The sequence below is a fragment of the Chanodichthys erythropterus genome, chromosome 6 (assembly GCF_024489055.1).
Source record: "Chanodichthys erythropterus isolate Z2021 chromosome 6, ASM2448905v1, whole genome shotgun sequence".
Lineage (NCBI taxonomy): Eukaryota > Metazoa > Chordata > Actinopteri > Cypriniformes > Xenocyprididae > Chanodichthys > Chanodichthys erythropterus.
In genome coordinates, this window is record NC_090226.1 from 19,186,516 (window position 1) to 19,212,599 (window position 26,084).

Below are 26,084 nucleotides of genomic sequence, written 5' to 3' on the forward strand. Positions count from 1 at the left end.
AAATATTCAGCTTTGCCATCACAAGAACAAATTATACTTTAAAATAAATTATGATAGAAAACAATTATTTTAAATTTTTAGTAAATAATGGTAATATTGATATTGACTTGGCGAGTGTAAGAGACTTCTTAAACATCTTAAACTTTTGAACAGTAGAGTATATGACAAATATGTGTCATATTTTTCTCTTAAAAAAAAAAAAAAAAAAAAAAAAAACCTAAGCTCCATCGCCACTTTGCTCTCTTCTCCTCAGGGAAGTCAATCTATCTTTGAAAGAGGCAGAGAGGGGGATTAATGTATGTATTACTGTAGCAGTTGAATTCAAGGTACTAATTTGTGAATGGGTGGCTGGTGAAATGAAAAGAAGAAAGAGCAAAGGACAGAGTAATGAAGCAGAGGTGTCTGTAAAGGAAATGCAGAGATCAGCTCCAATGATCAAAGGTTTCATTTTCTTTGAAATGCACTAAGACAGAAGCCATAGAAAAGAAGCTCATAATAGTCTTAATGTATATATGATTGATGTCTAGTAAATAACTTTACAGAAGGCTTTTTATCTATACAGAAGGCTTTTTTTTTATAATATGTCCTTGAGAAAATTTCTGATGTTGATACTGTAACTATGGAAATGCGTCATCACAGTCTGTGAAAAGTCCGTCAACTCATCAATGCTCATTTTTATTTCTTACAGATGGCAGTTTGAGTGTCTAAGGCAACCTTATGCTGTTTGCATGTTTGCTGTGTGTGTGGGTTTGTGAGTGATGTTTGGATTCGCAAGTCGTTGACATTCAGTTCCACAGCTGATAAAGAAGGTTGGAACCAGTAAATACAGTAGCACAATGTTCTTCACCAAAAAGAAACCTGTTATAAGGTGACAGTGTTCCAATCTCCTTGGGCCTGCTAGTCAAGTTCCCAAAGGAAATGGCCGATCTGACACAACAATACATTATGGAATAATGCTGTGTTTCAAAATAACCTCAAACCTTTTGTAGCTGAAACCAAGCTTTATTTGTTAGACGAATGTGTGCAAGTGTATTTGTTCAGACCATCCTTTATATCTTTCCCCAGTAACAAAATCACACTCTAGATATGACCAAACCAATATATTATCTGTTATCCATTAGACAGTATTCAGTGAGTGTGTGTAGCTCCATTGCTCTGCATCAAATGAAAAATTCACAGACTGCATCCATGCAGATGGAAAAGTACACAAGAAGCCAACAGTCACCCACCACAGACTTGTGGGCCAAAAAAATAAATAAAAACGGAGGCATCCAGAGTTTTTAAAATGACATAGTTGCTTAATTGACCTTTATTATGTTTTTTATGATTAGTTGCTGGAGTATCAGCAGACCAGGGGGATGGCAAATTTACGTTTAATGATGATTAGGTTTTAATGACAGCTTAATAGCTTCTCTCTTTGTGTTCTCACCTGCAGGAGCCTTACATAACACACAGATCATTACAGGTCCTCAATGTCACAAATTTCCTCATATTTTCAATAAACAGAAAAAAAAAAGAGTAACATTTCAAGTTTGGCACACTAAACAGCAACTTTTAAATATTTTTCTCAGTAGGGTATGGTTGCTAGCTGCTTTACTACAGATAAATTAAACGTTAAGATTTCAGTTAGGATCAATTTTGTCCTCAGACAAACCCAAGTATCAGAGAAAGTCCTGCAGCTGTGATTTCTCTTCTTTCCCCTAAAGTTATGATATACAGTGCTCAGCGTAAATGAGTACACCTCCTTTGAACAGTAATATTTTAAATCTCAATGAACACAAAAACAATTTCCAAAATGTTGACAAGTTTATATAACATCTGTTTAACTTATAACATGAAAGTAAGGTTAATAATATAACTTAGAGAAAAAATGTTTCAGTTTTACTCAAATTACGGTGATGCAAAAATGAGTACACCCCACTGAACGTCTCTGGAGCAAAGCAAAATTTTAGACTACAAAAGTCTAATTTATCAAGAATTAAACCACAGGTGAGTCTAATTATTCATTACACATGTGTCCAGCAGACAGCTGACTATAAAAGGGTGTTAAAACCCATTCCCATTTCATGCTGTCAGCAATGGCACCACATGGAAGAGAAATGTCACAAGACCTGAGAAAGAAAATATTTTCTTTACACGAGACAGGTGAAGGCTACAAGAAGATCAGCAAAGCTTTACTTATCATTCAGAATACTGTAGCAAATGTGGCACAAAAATTTAAAAAAGATGGAACTGCAACCATCTCACAGAGACGTCCAGACCTCAACAGGAACGTCTTCTGATGAGAAGGGTTGAAGAAAATTGGCATGCAAGTTCACTGCAGTTATCTAAAGAAGTAGAAAGCCAAACTGGGGTGACTATTTCCCATGACACAATATGGCGTACACTGCAGAGGAATAGCATGCATGGATGCTGTCCACGAAAGAAGCCTCTCCTAAAGCCCAGGCACAAAAAAACCCGCCTAGAGTTTACCAGGGCCCATGCTGACAAAGATGAAGACTACTGGGACTCTATACTCTGGAGTGATGAGACCTAGATAAATGTTTTTGGAACTGATGGCTTCAAAACTGTATGGCGTCGCAAAGGTGAGGAATACAAAGACAACTGCATGGTGCCTATGAAACAGGATTAAAATGTTACTGTAAAAGTTTATGACTTTCATCAAAATTACTGTGTTTTTGTTCATTTATTAATTGTTTGGAGACCCCTTGTGGTGACATTAAGTAATTAGTGGGTCATTTGTCTTACTTGTGAAACCACGCCCCATCCCCAGCTGAGCGGTGGTAGGTAAATGTGCTCTGGTAAAATGAGATTTCTTTGCAACTTAGTACTTGTTAATTTATAATATTAAATAATATTAAGATTGAAGTTCAGTGATATTGTGAAATAAGATGTTAAGTGACTGTGATTGTATTTAATGAACTTTGTAGAGTTTAGATGCAATTTTCTCACCATGTGCATTGCATGGCTGACACCATCTTTTTGAATCAAATGCAAGTGAATCTCTCATTTCTTTTGCTCTTTTAGATGCATATGAGTGTAAATGCCGACTGTCTACGTTTCTCCTTGTCTCCTTGTCGTGTTACAGGTATGTTTATTTGTTTGAATCTTGACTGTTAAAACTGTTCTATTGAGACAGATGCGCACTTCGTCGTGTTCAGTTGTTTGTTTAAAGCAACAGCAGAGAAGTTTATCTGATGCTGAGAGGTGATGCATATGAGTGTAAATGCCCACTGTCGCCAAAGGATATATGTTTATCCTTGTCTATTTGTTGTGTTACAGTAAACAACGCATGAAACGCAGTTCTCTATGTCCGCCTGTGACTTATGTGCTGTCATATGAGAAGCGTTACACCTAGAGTGAAACATGGTGGTGGCAGTGTCCTTATGTGGGGCTGCTGGTGTCGGGGAGCTGCATTTCACTGATGGCATCATTAATTCACAGATGTACTGCTCTATATTGAAAGAGAAGATGCTACCATCACTCCGTGCCCTTGGTCGTCGTGCACTTTTCCAACATGACAATGATCCTAAACACACATCTAAGGCCACTGTTGGATTTCTGAAGAAGAACAGGGTGAAAGTGATTCAGTGGGTCCTGATCTGAACCCAATCAAACACCTATGGGGAATTCTGAAGAGACAAGCTGAGCATCACTCTCCATCCAGCATCCAGTCTCTAAAAGAGGTCATTCTTGAAGAATGGAAAAAGATAGATGTTGCAAAAAGTCACCAACTTAGAAGACTTGGTGCTGTCATTAAAAATCATGGAGGCCATACAAAGTACTAGATGTAGTAGTTTTTGTTATGTGGTGTACTCATTTTTGCATCACCCTAATTTGAGTAAAACTGAAAAATGTGTAATCTAAGTTATACTATTAACCCTACTTTCATGTTATAAGGTAAACAGATGTTATATTAAACTTAGTCTTGTCAACATTTTGGAAATTGTTTTTGTGTTCATTGAGATATTGTTTAAAATTTTACTTTTCAAAGGGGGTGTACTCATTTATGCTGAGCACTGTATATAGACATTAAATAATAAATTATTTCAAGAAAATATATAATATAATATCATATAGCAGGCCAAATATTTATAAACAATGCATGCATAACCATAAAACCACATAAAAAGCCATTTAGAATAGTTTTAAATGGAGTATAACATATCACACTGCTGTCACATTATGATTTGCTTGCCAAATGCTTGTTCATGTTTATAGATATAGGCTGTTTCTCAATTCCAAGAACGCAGAGAACAGACTTGCGTTATCATGGAGTCCGGTCTTGCCAGGTGACCTTGAAAGAACGATCTCGGAAGGACGTGAGGACAGAGAACGCATCATTTGAGAATTGAGATGTCCTGCGATCTTGTTGCTCAACTGACCATCCCAACATATTATAATTGGCTAATGCACAATAAATACAACATAACATCACAAACAATTGTCATAACCTGTTAAAAAAAATCTTTCATATTATTATAGACATTGTTTCATATAAATTTATATCTTTTTATTTCACCGCGCGTATTTGAAAATGAGTAGCCTTTGGCTGTTATGCTTTGTCAATGTTAAGATTATTTTTTATATGCCAATAAAAATACTGCAGGCTTTCTGGTTATAACTTTATTAAAATTAAGCAAAACAAACAGTTTACTTTCACGAGCCGTCTCGTATTTGCGAGCTTGTAGCTGGAATCTAATGAGAACTTTAAAGCTTACAGGCTTCTGTACGTCGACCGCCGCAGCGTCTTCTGGGATTTTTAATGGTTCGATCCCTCAAGTTTGCATTCGATGGATCCTCGATATCAAGAACACATCCGGGTACTTTCATGCATCTTCTGTTCTTGCGTTCTTGAGTATTGGAATGAACTTCGACGGTTGATGATGACGTAAAGCAAGAACACAAGGATGCAAGATCGCTGAAGAATGCATATTGAGAAACAGCTATAGACTCTAGTGTTGAATACAGACTCTATAAATGTTGAATACAGCTGCTCGAGGGCCAACCCCCAAAAACAAAAAAACAGTTGCAGTCTGAACTTAGACCACAGGGCATCAGACCATAAGGCTTCAGTCGATTGCACATCTCACACCAATGTCGTTAAAACTCCCTCTTTCACACAAACACATACTATCTTCTTCATTACTGCCCATTTGTGAGATACAGGCATGTGTAAATTCTGCTTCTGGCTAAAGCCATAATCGCCACACACACTCAGCATGCTAAGAGAGGAATGGATTCAAAGCCAGAGGGCTTGCAGAGAGGCACAACTGTAAATTCTTGTCTGGTAAAATTATTCCCTATTTGCAGAGGCTAAACTGTGGCCATGTCTCTTAGGATATATGGCAAGGGCCAGGCCCTGCAGGGGAGGTTCATGAGTGAGAGGCGGCTCGACAGCAGCAGTGCTGGACAAAAGTAAATAACATTAGGATTAGGTGATTCTATAAATACTGGGCCAACTTTTGCGCTAAAAGCAGAGAAAAATTGTTACCAAGAGCAAGAGCAGGGTTGTTCTCACAGATTTATAACATTAAAGCAATGTTCGACAAGACCAAGTATATATTTTTCTACTCTGATAAGCTTGAGGCAATTTGAACTATAACAGCCAAATGCAAGAATCAATCAATCAATCAATCAATCAATCAATCAATCAATCAATCAATCAATCAATCAATCAATCAATCAATCAATCAATCAATCAATCAATCAAATCAATCAAATTGAAAACAAACAAATAAATAAATGATTATTCATCAATTATTGATTAATTACTGATTAATAAATACTTATTTGAACTTTGAAATTAATTGTCCTGAATGCTTAAAATCGAAGATTAACAGTAGTCAAGATATTTTACGGTTAAATCTTTCTTATTAATCATCAAGAAAAAGTCAGCATTTGATGGGTTTGTAACTGTGATAACAAAAGAAAAAAAATAAATAATTGTGCTTGAATGGCTGCTATCTGTAATGCTTTTGGACAATTTCTCATTACAAAGTGACAAACACTTCTAATTAGTTTTTATGTGAAAACTGTGAATGATAATAATAAAACTCTGAAATGTTTGACATCAAGTAGTGTATGTCAAGAAAGTAAATTAATATGAACCTCTTATAATATTAAATATATTAACCCTCATGTGTGTTGAAATTTACTTTATGTTAAAGGTCCAAGAGACCCTAATGCTGCATGTTTGAAAATATTATTATTCAGTCATTCAATATTAAGTCTTTTTCTCTATCTCATCTCTTCCACAAGCACTTAAATCAAAACTCATAGGCACGTACAATAATCAAGTCTGGATGGATGGATATTTGGAATATTTGGATGGACGGACAGACAGGCATATACTGTGGATGGAAGGATACTGCAAATAAATCAGTCAGAGACTGTTAGAATGTTAGATAATTCATTGCATTTATTTGTTTTCTACCTGGGGTCTTTAAGAACTCAGATATACATAATGTAACATTTGTCATATTGTATTATTTATTTATTTTGTTTATAAATAGTTTTCAAAAGATGATGAAAAATCATAAATAATCAATCTGATGCTTAAGTGCAAGTGTGTTTTTGAGCTAGTAAACAGGAGTCTTTCACAGTCCAAACAGAACATGAGAGTTAGTTTTCTGTCATTACTAATATTTTCTTGTGTACCCCTATAGCAAATCTGCAGCACTAGAGGATCTGGCTTCATTTAAAGTCCTGGGTGTGTGAACTGTGTCCATGGTATATGTGCTAAATACAGCTATTTATATATCATTACGTTCCTTTATCTGTGCAATAAGGGCAAACTTACAGCCAGCTGACAGGGGCCACATTTCTGGCACAGTGTTCAACAGCAGGGGTCCGAGCAACAGGACAAACTAAGCAGCCCTCCCACCCTCTGCAGATGAGAGAAGACAGTCCTAGCCGGCCCAGGCAGGGGGCAGCCCCGACCTTCTGAAAGAGATGGCAGGAAGCTTATGGCCTGCAGTGCTGCTGCCCACCCATCCTCCATCAATAACACATCTAAACCTCCAAAATGTCATTCTCATATTCTTAAATGTTGTGAGTGACAGTCCTTTATTTCAGTAGAAACCTTATAAAAACTTTCTCATGATACATTGAAATTGTCACCACTTTCACACCTCTACTCAAAAACGCATTACATCGACGATGACGGCAGGACATGCAGTTCAACACGAGACTGACGTATTAATCACGCCAAATGGACAGAAGTGCCGCTATAGAGAAAACGTAGACAGCAGAGTAATTTCCTCAACTTAAGGCCCTTGTGCACTTTGGCAACAGCGATATCAGGCTCACACAAAGAGCTGAAGAAGTAGAAGCAACATTTCCATAATGTTATTGACCAAGTGCCACATTTCTGTCTGAAGTGCAATGCACCCTCTGTTTTATTTGCATGTCTATTAGCTGGAATACCAATCAAATGATAGCGATGGTAGAAAAGGCAATTTTCAGCCTGAGTGCATTCCAAATGCTCATTGGTTTTAGGGGTAGAAAGGAAAGAGAACACATGAGGATCAGCTCTGAGATGCGGGAAAGGGCGTCACTGCAGTAAAGCATTCCTATAATGAACGGTGCCTTAAAAAGCGCCTCGAGCCCAAGTAATCAAGCTACTCATCAAGTAAACGAACCACTGCTTGAAGTATAATTACTATACAAAAAAGTTCCTCAAATGTAATCATACGTTGCAGCGCTTTATTCTTATTCTGTTGTGATGGTTTGTGTCTTTCTGCATGGATGCAAGGGAAAAAAAGTACCTAATAGGACCGTACTAATGGATGCAAATGATCAAAAGTGGTAAGTCAAGTTAAAGACTGAGTAACTGTAACATGAAGTTGTAAGCTGTAACTTTAGTGAATAAAAACCAAACTGTGCCATCAAATTAGTTATATTTTCATGGCACAAATTCATATCTGACACATTTACAATATATACGTACCTTTTTAGGCACAAAGGTTTTGTGCTTGTTCAGTTTTGCAAACTAAACCACTGGTGAAAGCATTCATAATTAAGGAGATAAGTACAGTATAGATATATTCAGATTAATATATCCTGGTAAGGAATATTTAGGCTGCCGTTCAAAATTTGGGGTCTGTAAGATGTTTTATTTATTTATTTATTTGTATTAAATGAAAGCAGCTTATGCACACCAAGGCAGCATTTATTTGATCACAAATATAGTAAAACAGTACTGTGAAATATGATTAAATATGACCAAACTATAAAATGCATAGTTCTGTCATTAATTACTCACCCTCATGTTGTTCCACATCCGTAAGATCTTCGATCATATTTAGAAAGTTTATTCATGCCTTAAAATAGCTTGAATGTAACCCTACACCATTGCCTAATTTAGTATTCGGGGATCTATGGATATGCTAATTAGCCTCGCCTCCACTCACTCACACAAGCTCAGAGGTCAACTTACTGAGGTAAATGCCGCACAATTTAATCACTCTTTACAACATCGGACACAGAAGGGTAATTGCTTGACTATGTTATCAAACAGCACCAGGTTCCCGTTTGCCATCTCAGAGTCAGACAGCTGACGTCTAACAATCAGTATCCTTACAAACGCTTGGAACAACTCAGAATGTCGGTGGAGAAAGGCATATAGTTCATCAAAACATTGTAATATACATCATACACCTGCCATATTGCTAAATCCACACGATTTTTCATATCAACAGAAAAATATACCAGGATAATCTGGCTTCTCTCGAGACTTGCTGACATTATTGGTTACAAGGTAGTTTGTGATGTCACAGACACCAGCAAATTCAAACCACGGGTTTGAGACTGTCTTTTTTTTGGGGGGGGCTGCAGTTTTAAGGAAAAAAAATACTCAGCAATGGTGTTGACATATGAATTTGCACATGTTTGTATTAAAGCTTATTAAAAACACCATATAGACATATATATATACAACATTAAAAACTTGATTTTCACTTGATTCACTTTAAGTGCATTTTTCTGCAGGTTACATTATTATACCAGTAGGTGGCAAAAAATGATTGTCTTTATGATTGAGTCATTGAAACATTGCAATGACTCAAGCAACTCAGCAACTGGTTCAAAAGCACTGATTAGTTCAGGAACAAAACATCACCAATGCGTGTTACCTGGAAGTGCTGCTGTTGCTTCATTTGGAAAATTTTTATAGTTGTTCTCAATCGATTTGACATATTTCTCCAAAGTAGGGCTGTCAAATGATTAATCGCGATTAATTGTATACAAAATAAAAGTTTGAGTTTGCATAATATATGTGGGTGTACTGTGTGTAATCATTATGCATATATAAATACACACAAATTAATGTATATATTTAAGAGAAATATTTTATTTGTGTACAAAATATTTTTATTTATATATAATATAAATTATATAAAAATATAAATATATACATATAAATATTTCTCAAATATATACATGAATGTGTTTGTATTTATATATATACACATAATAATTACACACAATACACCCACATATATTAGGCAAACTCAAACTTTTATTTTGTATGCGATTAATCGCGATTAATCGTTTGACAGCCCTACTCCAAAGTACTGTAACTGTTCTCAAAACAGTTAACACAGTGATCTAAACACACTCTTACCTGAGCCAAACAGTTCAACTTTACTGTAAAATAAAACACTGCATTTTTTTCTAGTAATGCATTTATTAAAAGTAAATACTAACATCAAAACTACAGGCGTATTGTCTATTATTTTTAGAACATTTTCAGCTGCTGATGTACAAATACACTTACAAGAATACAATGTGCAATGTTTTTCCAACAGTTTTTGTTGTATGGGTCATTGACAAATAAAGCTTCAAAAAAAGGGCATTTAAAAAAAATTAATTTCAAAACAGATGAAATTCATATTTCTGAGTCGTGAACAATATGTTTAAACAATTGTCAGTTGTTACATAACATTTCAAAGTGTGTAAATTCATTTTTTACTTTTTTGACAGACAGTACAACCAAATATATACTGATATTTATATAAAAAAAAATTATATTCAAACATAAAATGATGCCAAAGTATTTTATTTTGAATTTCTTATAAAAAAAAAATCACCATTCGCATATTCTGTTCTCCCTCTATGTATGGTTCCCTTTTATTACTTCCCTGTTACATTATGCAATTATGATAAATGTATAAACAGATAGGAAAACTGAATTTCTTGTGTTGTGTGAAATTCAACAACACAATTCCCAATTTATTTATTTATTTATTTTTTTAAGAAATTCAAACAATAAAACTTGTTTGTGACTCTTTATTGTGTCGCGACCATGGTCGTGACAGATTGCTGTAGCGCCTCAGCTAAAGAGGCTCATAAACCGATCATCTCTTCCGACTAGTTTATAGCATCAAATAAACATGAATGAACATGAGAAGGAATGTTGTTTCAAATGCGGAAAGACCACATTTTTCAAGTTTAAGTCCACCGAGGTTAATCTTCTAACTCCTGACTGCTTTGTCGGACAAAATGGCGGATTCGGCATTCTGATTGGTTAGATCGCTTGTCAATCAAACTCCCAGCGAAGGGTCAATTAAAAACATTATTTTAAAAACATTTGCATTTTATTATATGACAAATCCCAGAGTTTTGTTTATTGTGTTTGGACAAATGGTACATAAATGTTTGTGAATTGTGTAAAGACAATTTTTTTCCTGATTTATTAAAGTTTTGGTTGGATGTATCAACTATTATGAAAACATTTGAGAACTTTGTGAATGTTTTGAGAAAATGATTCACATGATTTGCAATTTGAGTGAAATGAATGAAAACGTGCAATCTGGGACAATTACAAAGTGTTCAGATCACGGTGTTAACTGTTTTGAGAACAGTGATCCGAGTTTGGAGAAATGTGTCAAATAGATTGAGAAAAACTAATTGCCAAAGCACAAAATTACTGGTAATATGAATGAACAGACAATAAATTACTGAACAAGCTAAAGATCAAGCGAAAAAACAAACCAACAAACAAACACTGAAATCTGTAACACCTGCATTTCAGTGAGTCCTGCTGTCTTTCCAAAGTAACCTTGTCAGTTTTTCTTCAAACAAATCAGCTGCTATCCTTGTAGGACATTGTTCATTGTTTACATCTATTGATGGTTTTTTTTTTTTTTTTTTTGACGGTAGGTGTGACTCCTGCATAAATAGAAGCAGCAGGAAAAGTGGGCGTAAAAACAGAGATACCCACAGGACAAGCCAGACCAAGGGGAGAGATGGGACACATTGTGATGGTTTTGAGAGACATTGCGCAGAGGACGCTTCTCTTCTTGACAGCAGTGGTAAGCATTTGTTCATAAAAGACTCATACATGGGTCCCATAGCAGTGGCGTATTTAAATAAATATGCAAATGACTACATCTCTATTCAGGCTTCTTTTCACTTCAACAAGGTTTCTAAATAACCCAGAGGACACAATTCGTTCCATGTGAATAAAACCACCTGTCAGCAACTTGAAATTAACATGTAAAAATTATTTGAAGTTGCCCACATATTTCACATACCTCTCCCTCAGATATGTGCCCGCTTTAAAGGTTAACAAAATTATGTAATCAAAAAAAAAAAAAAAAAAAATGCAACGAGCCAGCAGTGCATAAGGCTAATAAAGAAAGCAATGCTTTTAGATGTCAGTGCTCCCTTTATGTCCTCCAGTACCTTATTGACTCATTTCTTAACCAGGAGGATGGGAGAATTTATCCAAAATAAACAAAATAAATAAGATAGAGTCATGGCTCAATAAAACTGCACAACACTTGTTCTCCAGAGGCCACAATTTAGGTACATAAAGCATTTGCTCTGATACAATCAATGCGGTTGACCTCCTCTTTTACTATTTGAGGCAGATGTTTCCACGAGAGCCTTAAAGGCATCACGTTATTTGTTTTGTACACAAGTCATAAGTAAACAAGATCCTGGAATGAATCTTGATATCTAAAGACAGGTGCACACAATTTTGTTTATGTTGTGACCAATGCCGTCACAACAATTCATCGAGCCAGGTGCAATGAGTAGGCAATAGCATGGAGGATCTTATGAGAGGGTTCTTGTCTTGACTGCAAAATAATGGCAAATAATAAATAAATTAATAAATAAATTAATTAATTAAAATGAAATTTAAAAAAGCCGGGAGTAAAAGTAAGTACAAGTAAAGCTCATTTGACAGCATTTGTGGAATAATGTTGATTGACAAAATATTTTTTGTTTCGTCCTGTTTTCTTAACCCCCCCCAAAAAAACATAAATTTTATGAATTACTTTTTTCAATTCTATCTAGCTTTATTTTTATTTTAGTTTTAGTAATTGTATTATTTCAATTTTATTTCAGTTAGTTGCTGAGGCAACATTTCATCTAATATTTATATTTTATTTCTGTTAGTTCACAATAACAAGTAAAGCTCATTTGACAACATTGGCATAATGTTGATAAGCACAAAATATTTGTGTTTTGTACTTTATTAAAAAATTATGCTTAGCAATTTTGTTTTTTATTCTATTTAGCTTTTTCAGTTTTAGTTGTAATAATTTTAGTACTTCAACTTTAACAGTTAGTTGCTGAGGCAACATTTTGTTTACAGTCTTATTTTCATTGTTTTGTGTTGAAGGACTCTTATGCTGAAGTGTATTCTCCGTTCCAATTGTTCTGCTGTTTCACTACCTGTGTTCAGTTTCTGTTTGCCTTTGTTTCCTAAGCTCCCTCATAGTGTTGTTTTTGGCGGCCTGTTTTAATTTTAGTTTTAGTCTAATCTTTGTGTCAAGCTGTCTTTTTAGTCTAGTCAAGTTTCAGTCGACTAAAAGTCTGAGCATTTTAGTCTTATTTTCGTCAGAATTATCCATAACTATTTTCATCCAGTTTTAGTCAACGAAAACTGATGACATGTAGTCTAATTTTAGTCAATGAAAATTGTATTTTAGTCACTTTTTAGTAATGCAATTCTATTTATCCCAGTCAATACAGTATAAGTACCTAGTGGTATAGACAAAACCAAAATGTTCTTTAAGCCAAACCCATTTCAAACAAAGTTATCTTACTATATTGTTACCTTATAGAAAATACCTTATAATGCCTTGAGATTTCCCTTAACCTTTTAAGACCTGAAGGCTTTTTTTTTTTTTTTCTGAGCGACAAACACGAAAGTAAAGACTCATAATTCCAAAACTGTAGAAAGGAGAGTCAATAGGTAGGTATCATTTGACAGAACAGTTTCTAATGTTCTAGAAAATATAAATTGTATTACATTTGGACATTTTCATGCTGAAAACACACACACACACACACACATATATATATATATATATATATATATATATATATATATATATATATATATATATATATATATATATATATATATATATATATATATATATATATATATATATATATATATATATATGAGCTGCATCTTTTTCAAATTTTGTGGCGATAAATTGTTATTCATTTTTTCACAGCTAGATGGCGCCCACGGGCGGTAAACTCTGATTTAGATGCACCAGAGTTTTTTAAAATGATTAGATGCATTAAATAGCTGAGTTTCTAAGTTTTAAGATGAACATGGATGGGTCCAGGAACACTGGATACACGCATCCCGGAAAGATGAGAGACATGCTTTTAACCAAGTATGTTACATCATTCCATGAGTAATAACTTGTGATCAACGCAATATATTATGTTGATTTTGGATTCATTTTAATTGTAAGAATCTGCTTTAAATAATGATGTGCATTTTCTATGATCTGTATTTTTCATGCACGTGAAATCTACATATTTCTCTACATATCGGTCTCTTTCTCTGTGTCAGAGGAAGTGACGTCGCCTGTGTCTGCGCAGTGCAACCTGATGCAGCCCCTGAAGTGAGACACAGGAAACAGAAATACTGCAAAATAATGATGATAATGCGACTAAACGAGACAAATAACAACCTTTCGTCTCATCTCGTTTTGGTTAACGAAAATGAATAGACATTTTAGCTATAGTTTTTATTTTGTAAACCACATTAAGTCTCGTTTTTATTTGTCAATAATATTGCGTTATACATTTAATTATAGTCATCATCATATGACCAGCATTTATGTTGCGTCTCGTCTCGTTTTCATCACGTGATAAAAGGTCAGTTGACGACGATATTTAGTCATAATTTTTGTTAACGAAAGCAACACTACTCCCTCCTTTGTTTCCATATTTACCCTTGTTTGTCCCCATAACGATTAATTTCCCTCACCTGTCCCTTGTTAGGCCAAATCCAGAAGTCACTGTAGAAACAGACGCTAAGAAGAAGCATGCCATACTTCTTTCTTCTTCTTTTGTTTAATGCCAATTTACAATTTTATTGCATATCGCCACCTACTGGCCAGTTGTACAATCATTTTTCAATCTTATATTTTAATCTTTAATTCTGCAAACAAGAATAATATTGTTTGTTTCAATTATAAAAAAAAAAAAAAAGGACTGAACTAAAAAACAGTATGTGCTTGCAAATATAATATGATTCTATATAGAGAATTTCTATAGAGAATTAAACTGAAGGGGCTATAGAGAATTTAAAATTTAGACGGGGAGTTTTGGTCTATGGAGTCTGAGCCATACTCTTCAGACGTGCAGGTTCAAGATGCTAACCGTCAAACTAATAGTGCAACAGTTCAATTTGAGGATTGATTTGTGACTATATATCGGAAAGATGCATATTTCACATTAAAAGTTTGCCAGAAAACAGGAACTTTCTCAAGTTCGCTATCGGGGGCAAAGCATGCCAATATTGAGTAATTCCTTTTGGCCTAGCTCTGTTCTCATGCACATTTAACAAGTGCATGATTCTCTCTTGCTTCTCTGTGACTCCAGGCCATCTGTATATATAAATCATTCATTTATATCGATGACAGGTTGATAGTAGCCAATTCGAAGGAACAAGTAGCACAGCATCGAAATGTTGTGCTTGCTCACACAAAGTGTTTGGAACTCAGGTTGATCCCAAAAGAGGTCCACTTTTCTAGGTGTAGTGTGGTATTTGACTACAATGCAGGCACATCTGTCTCATGAATGTATCAGTTCCTTTCTAACTATGGTGAAAGAAACATCAGGCTAGGCCAGAATCTCTCGGTTCTGTAATTCAGAGACTGTTAGGTCTAATGGCATCTTCAGCTAGCCTTATTCCACTGGGCCTGAAGCACACAAGACCTTTCCAGTTCTGGCTCAAGAGGTTTCCGCCCTCTGTATCTTTCTGCCAGAGTTGTAAGGGTCACGCACCATGGGCTGCATAGGCAGTGTTCCTCAACAGAGGCCTGGCTCTAGGGGCACTTGCTGTTGCCAGTCTATCATAGCGAACATCTTCCTCTCTGGCTGGGATGCGGTTCTCGATGGCCAACCACCCCGTGGCTTACGTGGTTTGTCTTGAGATGTTTGTCTTTTAAGTTGTCTTGAGATGAGAACAGTGTTTCTAGAGCTGAAACACTTCCATTACATTCCGCACGGACAGCACTACAGTAGTATGTTACATCAATCACCAGGGCAAACTGTTTTCACACCCCCTTTTTAGGCAGGCACAGCAGATCCTGCTCTGTGCAGAAAACAAATTTCTGTCTCTGAGAGGCTCTTTACATTCACAGGGCATGCAAACATGGGGGCAGATATCCTGTCAAGGCAGGGGCTAAGGCCCGGGAAATAGTGACTCCATCCACAAGTAGTGGAGTCCACATGGCAGAGATACGGCCAAACGGAAGTGGACTTGTTCGCTTCCAAGGAGAAGACCCACTGTCCCCTCTGGTTCACCCTCACACCTCCAGCTCCTCTGGGGATGGATACCATGGCACAGATGTGGCCGAGGCTGCATCTGTATGCTTTTCCTCCGATAGCTCTGCTTCCAGGGGTTCTAGCTATGGTTTGCCAGGACCGAGTCTACCTTCTCCTAGTGGCTCTGTTCTGGCCAGCCCAAGTATGGTTCTTGGACCTTATATATCTCCAAGATAGCATTCCAATGGAGATTCCGTTTCAAGGAGATATTCTGTCTCAAGTGCAAGGGATTATACCACCCCAATCTAGATCCTATCTAGGTACTTTAGGTCTGGCCCCTGAGGGGAACCAACTTATAGACTCTAGGCTCTCAACCAAGGTTATTTAGACAATTCTGAGTCCTAGAGCCCCTTCCACTAGGAAGCTGTATTCCCTAAAATGGCAACTCTCTGACACATATCATAGTGCGAGCAGCGCCACCTGAACTCAGTCAACTGCCCTGTTGATTCAGTGAATGAGTTTCAAGAACGGCTTTTAATTGGTTTGACCCCAGCTACACTAAAGGTCCATGTGGCCCTTTGAGGGAGAGGAGCTTATTATAAATGGTAACATAGGCTCAAGACTGAACAATAAAGAATGGCACAAACCCACTTAAATAGGGGAAAACACAGGTGTCACACATCAGGCATAATGAGTGGTACTGTTCAGCAGGATCTTGGTGAGAGGCGCCACCTGCCTACCAGGAGGAAAATAGCAGTCCAGTGATGAGTTCTTACAAAAACAAACAGACAAGTAAAACTGTCTGGAGGCCAGGTTGAGTTCCAGGCTGGATAATAAGAGACATCTAAACTTCTCAGAGCTAGATGACTGTTTCATCGTTTAATTTCACATAGTTAAATGCAGCCAATAAGACAACCAGATGAGTATGTAATGGTCTGGATGATATAGGCTGAATATAGCATATTAATATAGATTACAGTCAAATGTACATTTAAAAGAATCTTGAGATTATCGCTTGCAAACACACTTTATCCATTTGTACATAGTCGGAAGAAAGATAGAGAAATGGAAACTACCGTCTGCTAAAAGTTTCCCCCGGAATTATTTTGTTGCTGATGCAGACCCGTAATCTACGGGATGCCTTGGCAAACGCGAGATCCGAGCCACAAGATACTTTTGTTCCGTATGACTTTCTTCCCTCAAGAAGGGAAAGGAGCAGAACTTAATTTGAAACTCCTGATAGTGCATGTACTGTACACGTTGGGACATTTCATTCACAGCTCGCTCCTGAACATATTGTCACAGGACGCAGATATCTGACTCTCATTCCTCGAGAAGAGAGCCAGACGGGAGAGGAGCTTATTATTGATGCACTCACATGAATACAGCCAGCCCCCTCAAGAACTGACAGAATGTGCTCCACTACGCTCCCAAACAAACAACACAGAGATGGTGTGAATCGTCCTTGCAATATAGCTGAGGCACATTCTGATATTCTGATTCCTGTCATTATACAGTCTACCCACTGTCACTAATGTCATTCACGTAGTTTTACAATTTTTTTGTTTTTCACAGACACATGCTCAACAAACATACGGATTCTGAAGACAAAGAAGCTGACGACATGCAATTCGGACGTCTATGTATGGTTTCGGTGATGCATCACACTATGTCACGACGTCCATATGTTCGGTCAATCACAGATTGGCATGTATAGAAGGTGGCGTGCTTCAGGCACCAGCTTATGCAATGTGTTCCCTTAGCATCAAACCATGACGCAGCATTGAGTTCCACTTGAAAAGGAACAATCAATTAAGTTTCTATCACTTAAAATGTCATTTTTGCAGATGTACTGTAGCTGATTCTTTCCATAGAAAATGTTTATCTCAGTGGAGCTACAATAATTTTATCTAACAGGGGACTAAGTAAGAATCTTATCAAAGGCCTTCGCTTTAATTTAACTTCTTCTGTCTCAGTAGAGTGCCAGTACAACAAAGATATTTCAAATTAAAATGCAAATAACACAGCTATTACAGTACAGCAGATAATTAAGCCTAAACAAAGCAAAGATCAACCAAAAATCAAGCTGTTACAACCAAAACACTTTTCATCAACTAGGTCTGATCGATACAAGTTCACCAGTAGGGGGTTTGAATAATTATTATTCATAATTAATTCATTTTAGAAAAACCAAGAAAGCAATATTTCAGGAAATTTTATCAACATCTATCAAACCTCTTTATGATGAAATCTTTGTTTTTGATTAAATGTTACAAAGTCATGGATTACACCTACAGCCACTAATTATGCTGCACTAAAATCTGCAGCATATCATATAATAAGCACACAAACAGACACAATAGTGCCAAAAGTACTAAGCAAAATGTGAACTTACATTATAGATCATAAAGGCAGCATAAAAAAATAACAAGAGTCTGACCTCTGCTGTTCTGTGTATTGGTTCACCAGGACACATTGAATATATTATCTCATTGCCAAACAAAACAATTGCAAGGACAATAGTCCAGCTGAATAATTTATGCTATGCTGAACCATCACAGCAACTTCACCAGGTTCTCGTTTCCTGCAGAGTGCTCTGACAAAGGGCTTTGCTGAAGAGAGAACAGGCAAGAAACATCTGCTAAGACATCTGTTTGCAGGCCCCGTCGTGCCCTGACTCCGCGGCCTGCTGTAAGCCCACGCTATCACTCCAGTAATGACACGTCCCAGTGATCCTGCGCTGCAGAGAGCCAGGGTCAGCCAGTGCTGCACTGAGGTCTTCTGTCATGGGCAGTACTCTTAAATATAGTAGTTTCGGTTTCAGCACCATGGACAGCTGCACATACACAGTTTACTTTCAGCACCATGGACAGCACACACTATACGTTTTAGATTTGCTTGATGCTACACTCTACAGTGAATTTTAAATACAGCAAAACATATAACTTCTTTAAACTGTAAGACATTTGATTTCAGCACCATGGAGAGCACCACAGCTGCATGCACGTAGATGACTTTGAGCACCATGGACAGCACACACTGTTGCTTTTAGACTTGTGCAAATGTGCACTGTATATATACTATATGTATACTTTAAGTTATTCTAAATTTCATAAAAAAAATAATAAAAAAAACTAGTTATGTCATTTTTTTTCATCATTTAAAAAAAAAAAAAAAAATTCTGAAAAGTCTGAAATGGAACATTTTTAATTAGCATGGAGGTCGTCCAAGTACAGGCATCATAGATGTTCAAAAACAGTAATTATCTTTCGCTTACTCACTGTAGCCTTATGTGATTTCTTTCTTGTTGTGAAAATTATCAGCATAATTAAAAGTATTTGCCTTGAAAGTAAATCTGGACCACCTGAGTACTAAAGATATGAGATTCTATTATTATTTTTTACCATTGAAGCAAGACTCTAATTTGAAAAGGAAAAAGGATACTCTTTTATTGATTTATGAGTTTCTCCATAACCACTCTGGAAATGAGTTAATGACTGCACAGTCAAGCAAAATGATGCAATATAACAATCTATTTCTCTCCACTTGTCTAACTGCCCTATGCCATTCATTGAGACTGTCCTCCTCCAAAAAATGACCCTATAGGTCATTTTTTCAAGCACCTTATTATGGCCTATATTTACGTTTTAAAGTCATGCGCCCTCTAGCTGGCGTAAAAATAATAACAATGTTGTGTTACGTCTGTCGTCACCTACACCTACACCTACCCCAACCCTAAACCTCCCTCAGTGATTTATAGTGCATATACAATACGTTCCCTGGGATCGAACCCACAATCGCATGATCACATGATTGCAATGCTCTACCAATTGAGCTACGCAAAATACAGCAAGGGTACAATGCATTAAAATGAAGTGTCCTGTTGCCGATAGGGGCGTAACTTTCATAAACACTCCTATGGGGCGTATTTCATGAATTAAAATGAAAGTGTCCTGTTGTCAATAGGGGTGCAACTTTAGTTAACGCTCCTATGGGTCGCATTTCAGGGAAGTGACAAACGACCTATATGGGCGTATTGGTTGGAGGACATGTTGCATTCATTCATTGCAACCCCTGATTACTTTATGGATGATCTATATAAAGTTGTTTTATGATGAGAGTCTAAAGTGTTAAAATCTTAAGAAGGTTAGAGTGTCACAGTATAAGATACACTGTTGAAGATACTTACCACTTCCAGGGTTTTCTTGAGAAAACAGGTTCCCACCTGGGTTCAGGGTCACTCCAAAAGTCTTATTCCCAAATGGGGCATCACAGGGATCCACATAGAGAAGAGAGCCACCAAACCCCACCTCTGCCAGCAGAGAGAGCTGTGGAGAGATGAGCAAACTCTAAATGCAAGGTCAACAACTGTTTGAAAGTTTGGGGGCAGTAAGATCTATTAATGTTATTGGAAGAAGTCTCTTATGTTCAACCAAAGCTGCATTTATTTATTGTACTTATTTGAGTAATTACAATGTAACTACGGCACTGTAAAATAAAGTGTAACCGTGTTTTCTATTTTAATAGAAAAATTACAATTTTAATATATTTTAAAATATAATTTATTCCTGAGATGGTAAAACAGAATTTTCTGCTGCATATATATATATATATATATATATATATATATATATATATATATATATATATATATATATATATATATATATGATAGAATCATTTTCACTAGTGGTTGCAGACCTTTGGACCCCACAGGTCATGAATATAACATTTGGCACTGTGCTTCTCTCAGAAAAAAGAAAGAAAAAAGAAAAAAGTGCATTCCAAATAGTTTGTGAGAGTCAGTGAGTCAAAGTCTCTTGAGGTTACTAGTTCGCTCTGGCCCCTGGTGTGGGTGGACAATATCATAACAGCCAGAGTAATTAATGATTCTCCCTGTGCCATCTCAGTCTGTGTGAGTATTTGATTTGAGTGTGTTTGGTGTTTGGTGTAACAGCTGGGAGTGCTGGGCAGCTCTTCTCACTAGAGCTTCCAACTGCTCTGCCAAATTAGCCAAACCACAGTATCTATCACATCAACTCAACTAGTCACGAATGGAGGAATACAAATTTCTTTAATAAAGCTGCAAAAACCACAATATAACATGGCATATTTATACAGTGGGTACGGGAAGAATTCAGACCCCCTTTAATTTGTCACTCTTTGTTATATTACAGCCATTTGCTAAAATCATTTAAGTTCATTTTTTTCCCTCATTAATGTACACACAGCACACTGTATTGGCAGAAAAACACAAAATTGTTGACATTTTTGCAGATTGATTAAAAAAGAAAAACTGAAATATCACATGGTCCTAGGTATTCAGACCCTTTGCTCAGTATTTAGCAGAAGCACCCTTTTGATCTAATACAGCCATGAGTCTTTTTGGGAAAGATGCAACAAGTTTTTCACACCTGGATTTGGGGATCCTCTGCCATTCTGCCTTGCAGATCATCTACAGTTCTGCCAGGTTGGATGGTAAACGTTGGTGGACAGCCATTCTCTCCAGAGATGCTCAATTGGGTTTAAGTCAGGGCTCTAGCTGGGCCATTCAAGAACAGTCATGGAGTAGTTGTAAAGCCACTCCTTTGTTATTTTAGCTGTGTGCTTAGGGCCATTGTCTTGTTTACTTTTGTCTGTCCCTGCAGCTGAAAAACACCCCCACAGCATGATGCTGCCACCACAGTGCTTCACTGTTGGGACTGTATTGGACAGGTGATGAGCAGTGCCTGGTTTTCTCCACACATACCACTTAGAATTAAGGCCAAAAAGTTCTATCTTGGTCTCATCAGACCAGAGAATCTTATTTCTCACCATCTTGGAGTCCTTCAGGTGTTTTTTAGCAAACTCCAATGCGGGCTTTCATGTGTCTTGCACTGAGGAGAGGCTTCCGTCGGGACACTCTGCCATAAAGCCCCGACTGGTTGGTTGCAGTGATGGTTGACTTTCTACAACTTTCTCCCATCTCCCGACTGCATCTCTGGAGCTCAGGCACAGTGATCTTTGGGTTCTTCTTTACCTCTCTCACCAAGGCTCTTCTCCCCCGATAGCTCAGTTTAGGAAGGGTTCTGGTTATCCCTAACGTCTTCCATTTAAGGATTTTGGAGGCCACTGTGCTCTTAGGAACCTTAAGTGCAGCAGAATTTTTTTTGTAACCTTGGCCAGATCTGTGCCTTGCCACAATTCTGTCTCTGAGATCTTTAGGCAGTTCCTTTGACCTCATGATTCTCATTTGCTCTGACTTGCACTGTGAGCTGTAAGGTCTTATATAGACAGGTGTGTGGCTTTCCTAATCAAGTCCAATCAGTATAATCAAACACAGCTGGACTCAAATGAAGGTGTAGAACCATCTCAAGGTTGATCAGAAGAAATGGACAGCACCTGAGTTAAATATATGAGTGTCACAGCAAAGGGTCTAAATACTTAGGACCATGTGATATTTCAGTTTTTCTTTTTTAATAAATCTGTAAAAATGTCAACAATTCTGTGTTTTTCTGTCAATATGGGGTGCTGTGTGACCCTTCGCAGGGTCTTTGACTGACAGACGATCTAACCAATCATAACGTCGAATCTGCCATTTTGTCCAACAAAGCAGTCAGGAGTTAGAAGATTAACCTCAGTGGCCTTGAACTTGAAAAATTGTGTGTACTTACGTCTTTCCACGTTTGAAACAACATTCCTTCTCATGTTCATTCATTTTTATTTGATGCTATAAATTAACTAGTAAGAAGAGATGATCGTTCACGAGCTGCTTGAGCTGAGGCGCTACAACAATTTGTCAAGACACATTAAAGAGCCACAAAACAGTTTTTATTGTTAGATTACACAATTTGAAAGCTAGGACTTTGTTTAATATCATAAGTAACCTGTTCTGTCTTGTCTGTCGATGTGTTGTCAGTGTCATCTTTGCTCCGCGATGTATTTTTCACTGTGGCATGTGGCGTGACAGCACCACGGCTTGTCAGGCAAAGCAACAGTAACTAAGGGAGGCAGGTCTTTGCGACGGGTCAATTGATATTGTTCATTGAAGCTTACTGTATTATGTAGAAGAGTTTTGTGAGAAAAAGATTGAGTGAGCGAGTTTATTACCTGCATTCAGATTTAGCATTTTCCTTCAGGTCAGTCCTATGTTCATAATAAAAAATCAGTTTAAATGTCCGATGTATTATCTTGTCCTTTTAACAGTTAAGGGGTTTTCCTGGACTGACAGCGCTAGTCAAAGCATTTGTCAGTTGCGTCTTGTTCCGTGTTCACAACAATTCAGTCTTTTCAATGTAAACATCTTCACTACTGACTGACACACTCATAAAGACAGTCTTTGCTGCCATCTAATGGTGTAATAATTAACTTCTGTTGCTGTTCACGGTCAGGGACTATTTTTTTTTTCCTGGTAGAAGGAAAGCTTTTAAGGCCGGAAACAAACCAAGCTGACGGTCACTATAATCTATATAACGATCGCGTCAACACAAGCTTCAGACACACCCACTGTCAAGCGTTGACGCTGAATATTGCCAAATTATGCAAAAAAAAAAAAAGCTGTTTTTAATAGATAAAGGTTTTAAAACTGTCACTTATTACATAATGCCATTAAACATGATACATAATTTAGTTTTTTTTCAACTGCTTACACACATTTTTAAATCTTTACCTTTTTTTTTTTTTTTTTTCAAAATTTTACACACAAATCCAATAACTGCACACACAAAATGCCTCACATCTCTTTGAAAATGAAGCACTGCATTCCAAATATCACAAACACTCTCAAAAGCATTGTCTTGCATTGCAAACAATGAAAACTGAGTTGAAAGCTGAGAATTAGTGCATGGTTTTGCAGATTTGGTGTGTGGTTCTGGTGTAAAGTTTCAGAAATTGTGTGAGAAATTTTGTGTGTAAGCAGTTGAAATAAACTGTAAGATGGGTTGAAATGACATTAAGGTAGATATGTTCATCATGTTTAAAAAAAAATAAATAAAAAAAAAGGCAGAAGTTTCCTATGATGCCTGCATATCCACTATTAGTAGACAAATGAAATAAAATAGGGAGAGTGAAAAGAGTTTATTTTCTAAAAGTCCACAGGGCCAAAAGTGCCCATAGTTGAAGAAACGCCTACATAAAAATCAATGATCGCAATGTAGTGCAAATAATTTCCAGCTTGACTAAATTTGAACTGCATACTACTTCAGTAAAGAATGAGGATCTTGCCTTTACTTCGTAAAGAATGAGGATGTTGCCACCTTACATGGCAGAAGACATTTATATCATCTGAGTCACTATTCAAAGGTCCCTGTTTGCCCTGAACATATAGTTGACAATCTCACTGTGACTGCTAATGGCGGCGTATACCATATGCACAGCGACACATCATTTATGCTGATCGTGCCAGCCGTGTCAGCGGTTAGATTGTGTGTCAAACAGACTTACACATTTGGTGCGAAGGCAGATGCACCACTGGGTGTTGTGCAAATGAAACTCCCTAGCACCTGACATCCATATGAAAAGTCAGCCAGAACCCGGTCCCTATGCACGATAAAGATAAACACTCTTGTAATAGGCTTGGAAATTCTTTTCTTTTCAATACGGGAGTTGTTCACAGATAGCAATCAACACTTGTATGTATTTCGGTTGCTTGGGAGCATCAGATGATGTTGCTGCAAGGATCATGCCTTTTGCTAAATGCCAACAAGAGCCAACAACTTGTCCTTCACGGGAATACAAAGGAGCACAACTAAACACAGCACTTGACATTTACTTACAGTCTCCAATACACATGTCTCAAAGAGGATAAGAGGAAATTAGCCAATAATCTTCCTGCTACTAATTTTTTAATTACTTTTTGTAGGATTGCCATTAATAAATTAACTGAAATTAAATCCATTCATGTTAATTTGTTGCATTATTGCTTTTCCCAAAATGTAATGACAACTGATCACTAGTACAACCCAAACAGATTCTTAGAGAAACTAAAATCGTGAGTATGAGATTGTGCTAATAAATGTTAAGGAACTATATTTAAAGAGATAGTTCACCCAAAAATGAAACTTTTCTGTTAATTTACTCACACTCCAGGCCATCCAAGACATATGTGACTTTTTTTTTTTTTTTTTTTTTTTTTTTAAGTTGAACGGTAAAGAAGATTTTTGGCTGAAGCCATGGTCCTTGGTGATTCATATAATGCAAGTCAATGCCTAATGTCACTTTGAGAGTCAAAAATAAATAAATTAAATAAATAAATATTACAGGCAAAAAGTTATTACCGGTGGCTCCTGATGATACATTAAGCAAAATTTTAATAAGCAAAAAGTTCAATCTGTGTAAAAAAACTACATTATTTTCAACATTATCGCCTATAATCCACAGTCTCAGCAAACAGTCCTGAGTATGAGCTTCCTGTCACATGATGATGTACATGCAGGAGCTCAAACTTTAAGAGTACTAGTATCAGTATCGGTCGATACCAAGCTCATGTACTTGTACTCGTACTTGTAAAAATACCCCCGATACCAAAGACCAATACTTCACGTGACGTAACTGACAGAATGTTCCGTGCACAGAGACATCGACGGCAGCAGCAGAAACAGTGTGGAAATACTTAAAAATTAATGATGACAACACACACACTGCGAACTGCATGCTTTCAATCAAAATGTATTATTGATTAGTGAAGGCGGGATAGGCGGAATCGCGCTGAATGACACAGACCAGAAGTGCTCTCTCTCTTTCTTGCGCGCAATCAGTTCTCCTTGCGCCTGAATGGTCAAATGCACACATAGTTATCAAAATGTCCATTGTGTGGAGTATCTCATGTAAATACAGTCAGTTATGGCTTAAATGGATGTAAACATTTGGGTGAAAACAGGACATGTGTCAGTATCCATGGATTCGGTCTTAAAGGGACCATAGCCTCTATTTGTCATTAATGTTAATAAAACAACAAAATATGTTAAATAAATGGATACATTTACACAATAAACCTACTGTATCTGAAAAACAAGTTTATTTAATTTGTATCTCTATAGCATTTGTTGTATTGTTTGTAATTTGTTTGTAAATTTCTTTTTATATAACAACAATTATATATACTAGTAATTATGCCATTTGAAGGTTATTGGAGAATTTTTTTTATTATTATTATTTTTTTTTTAGTTTGTGACAAGCACATAAAATTATTGGAAATTACTTGGAAAACTGCAACATCACCAAAAAAAAAAAAAAAAAAGAGAGAGAGACAGAGAGAGAGAAATTAATAAATGTATAGGCATCAGTATCGGTGAGTTAAATATCGGTACTCGTCCTCGGTCCTTAAAAAATGGTATCGGTGCATCCCTAGT

At 36.7% G+C, this 26,084-nt stretch overlaps 1 protein-coding gene across 1 annotated transcript in view; it reads right to left on the bottom strand.

The window, feature by feature from the left end:
• The window catches only part of LOC137021626 (inactive N-acetylated-alpha-linked acidic dipeptidase-like protein 2), a 243,516-nt gene that overhangs the window by 140,026 nt on the left and 77,406 nt on the right, over positions 1 to 26,084 (bottom strand). Inside the window, exons 4-5 of the mRNA XM_067388346.1 lie at positions 19,946 to 20,084; positions 15,054 to 15,059 (exon numbers count right to left, since the gene is read on the bottom strand). Of these exons, the coding sequence (XP_067244447.1) occupies positions 15,054 to 15,059; positions 19,946 to 20,084 (145 nt within the window). The remainder of the gene's footprint in view (positions 1 to 15,053; positions 15,060 to 19,945; positions 20,085 to 26,084) is intronic.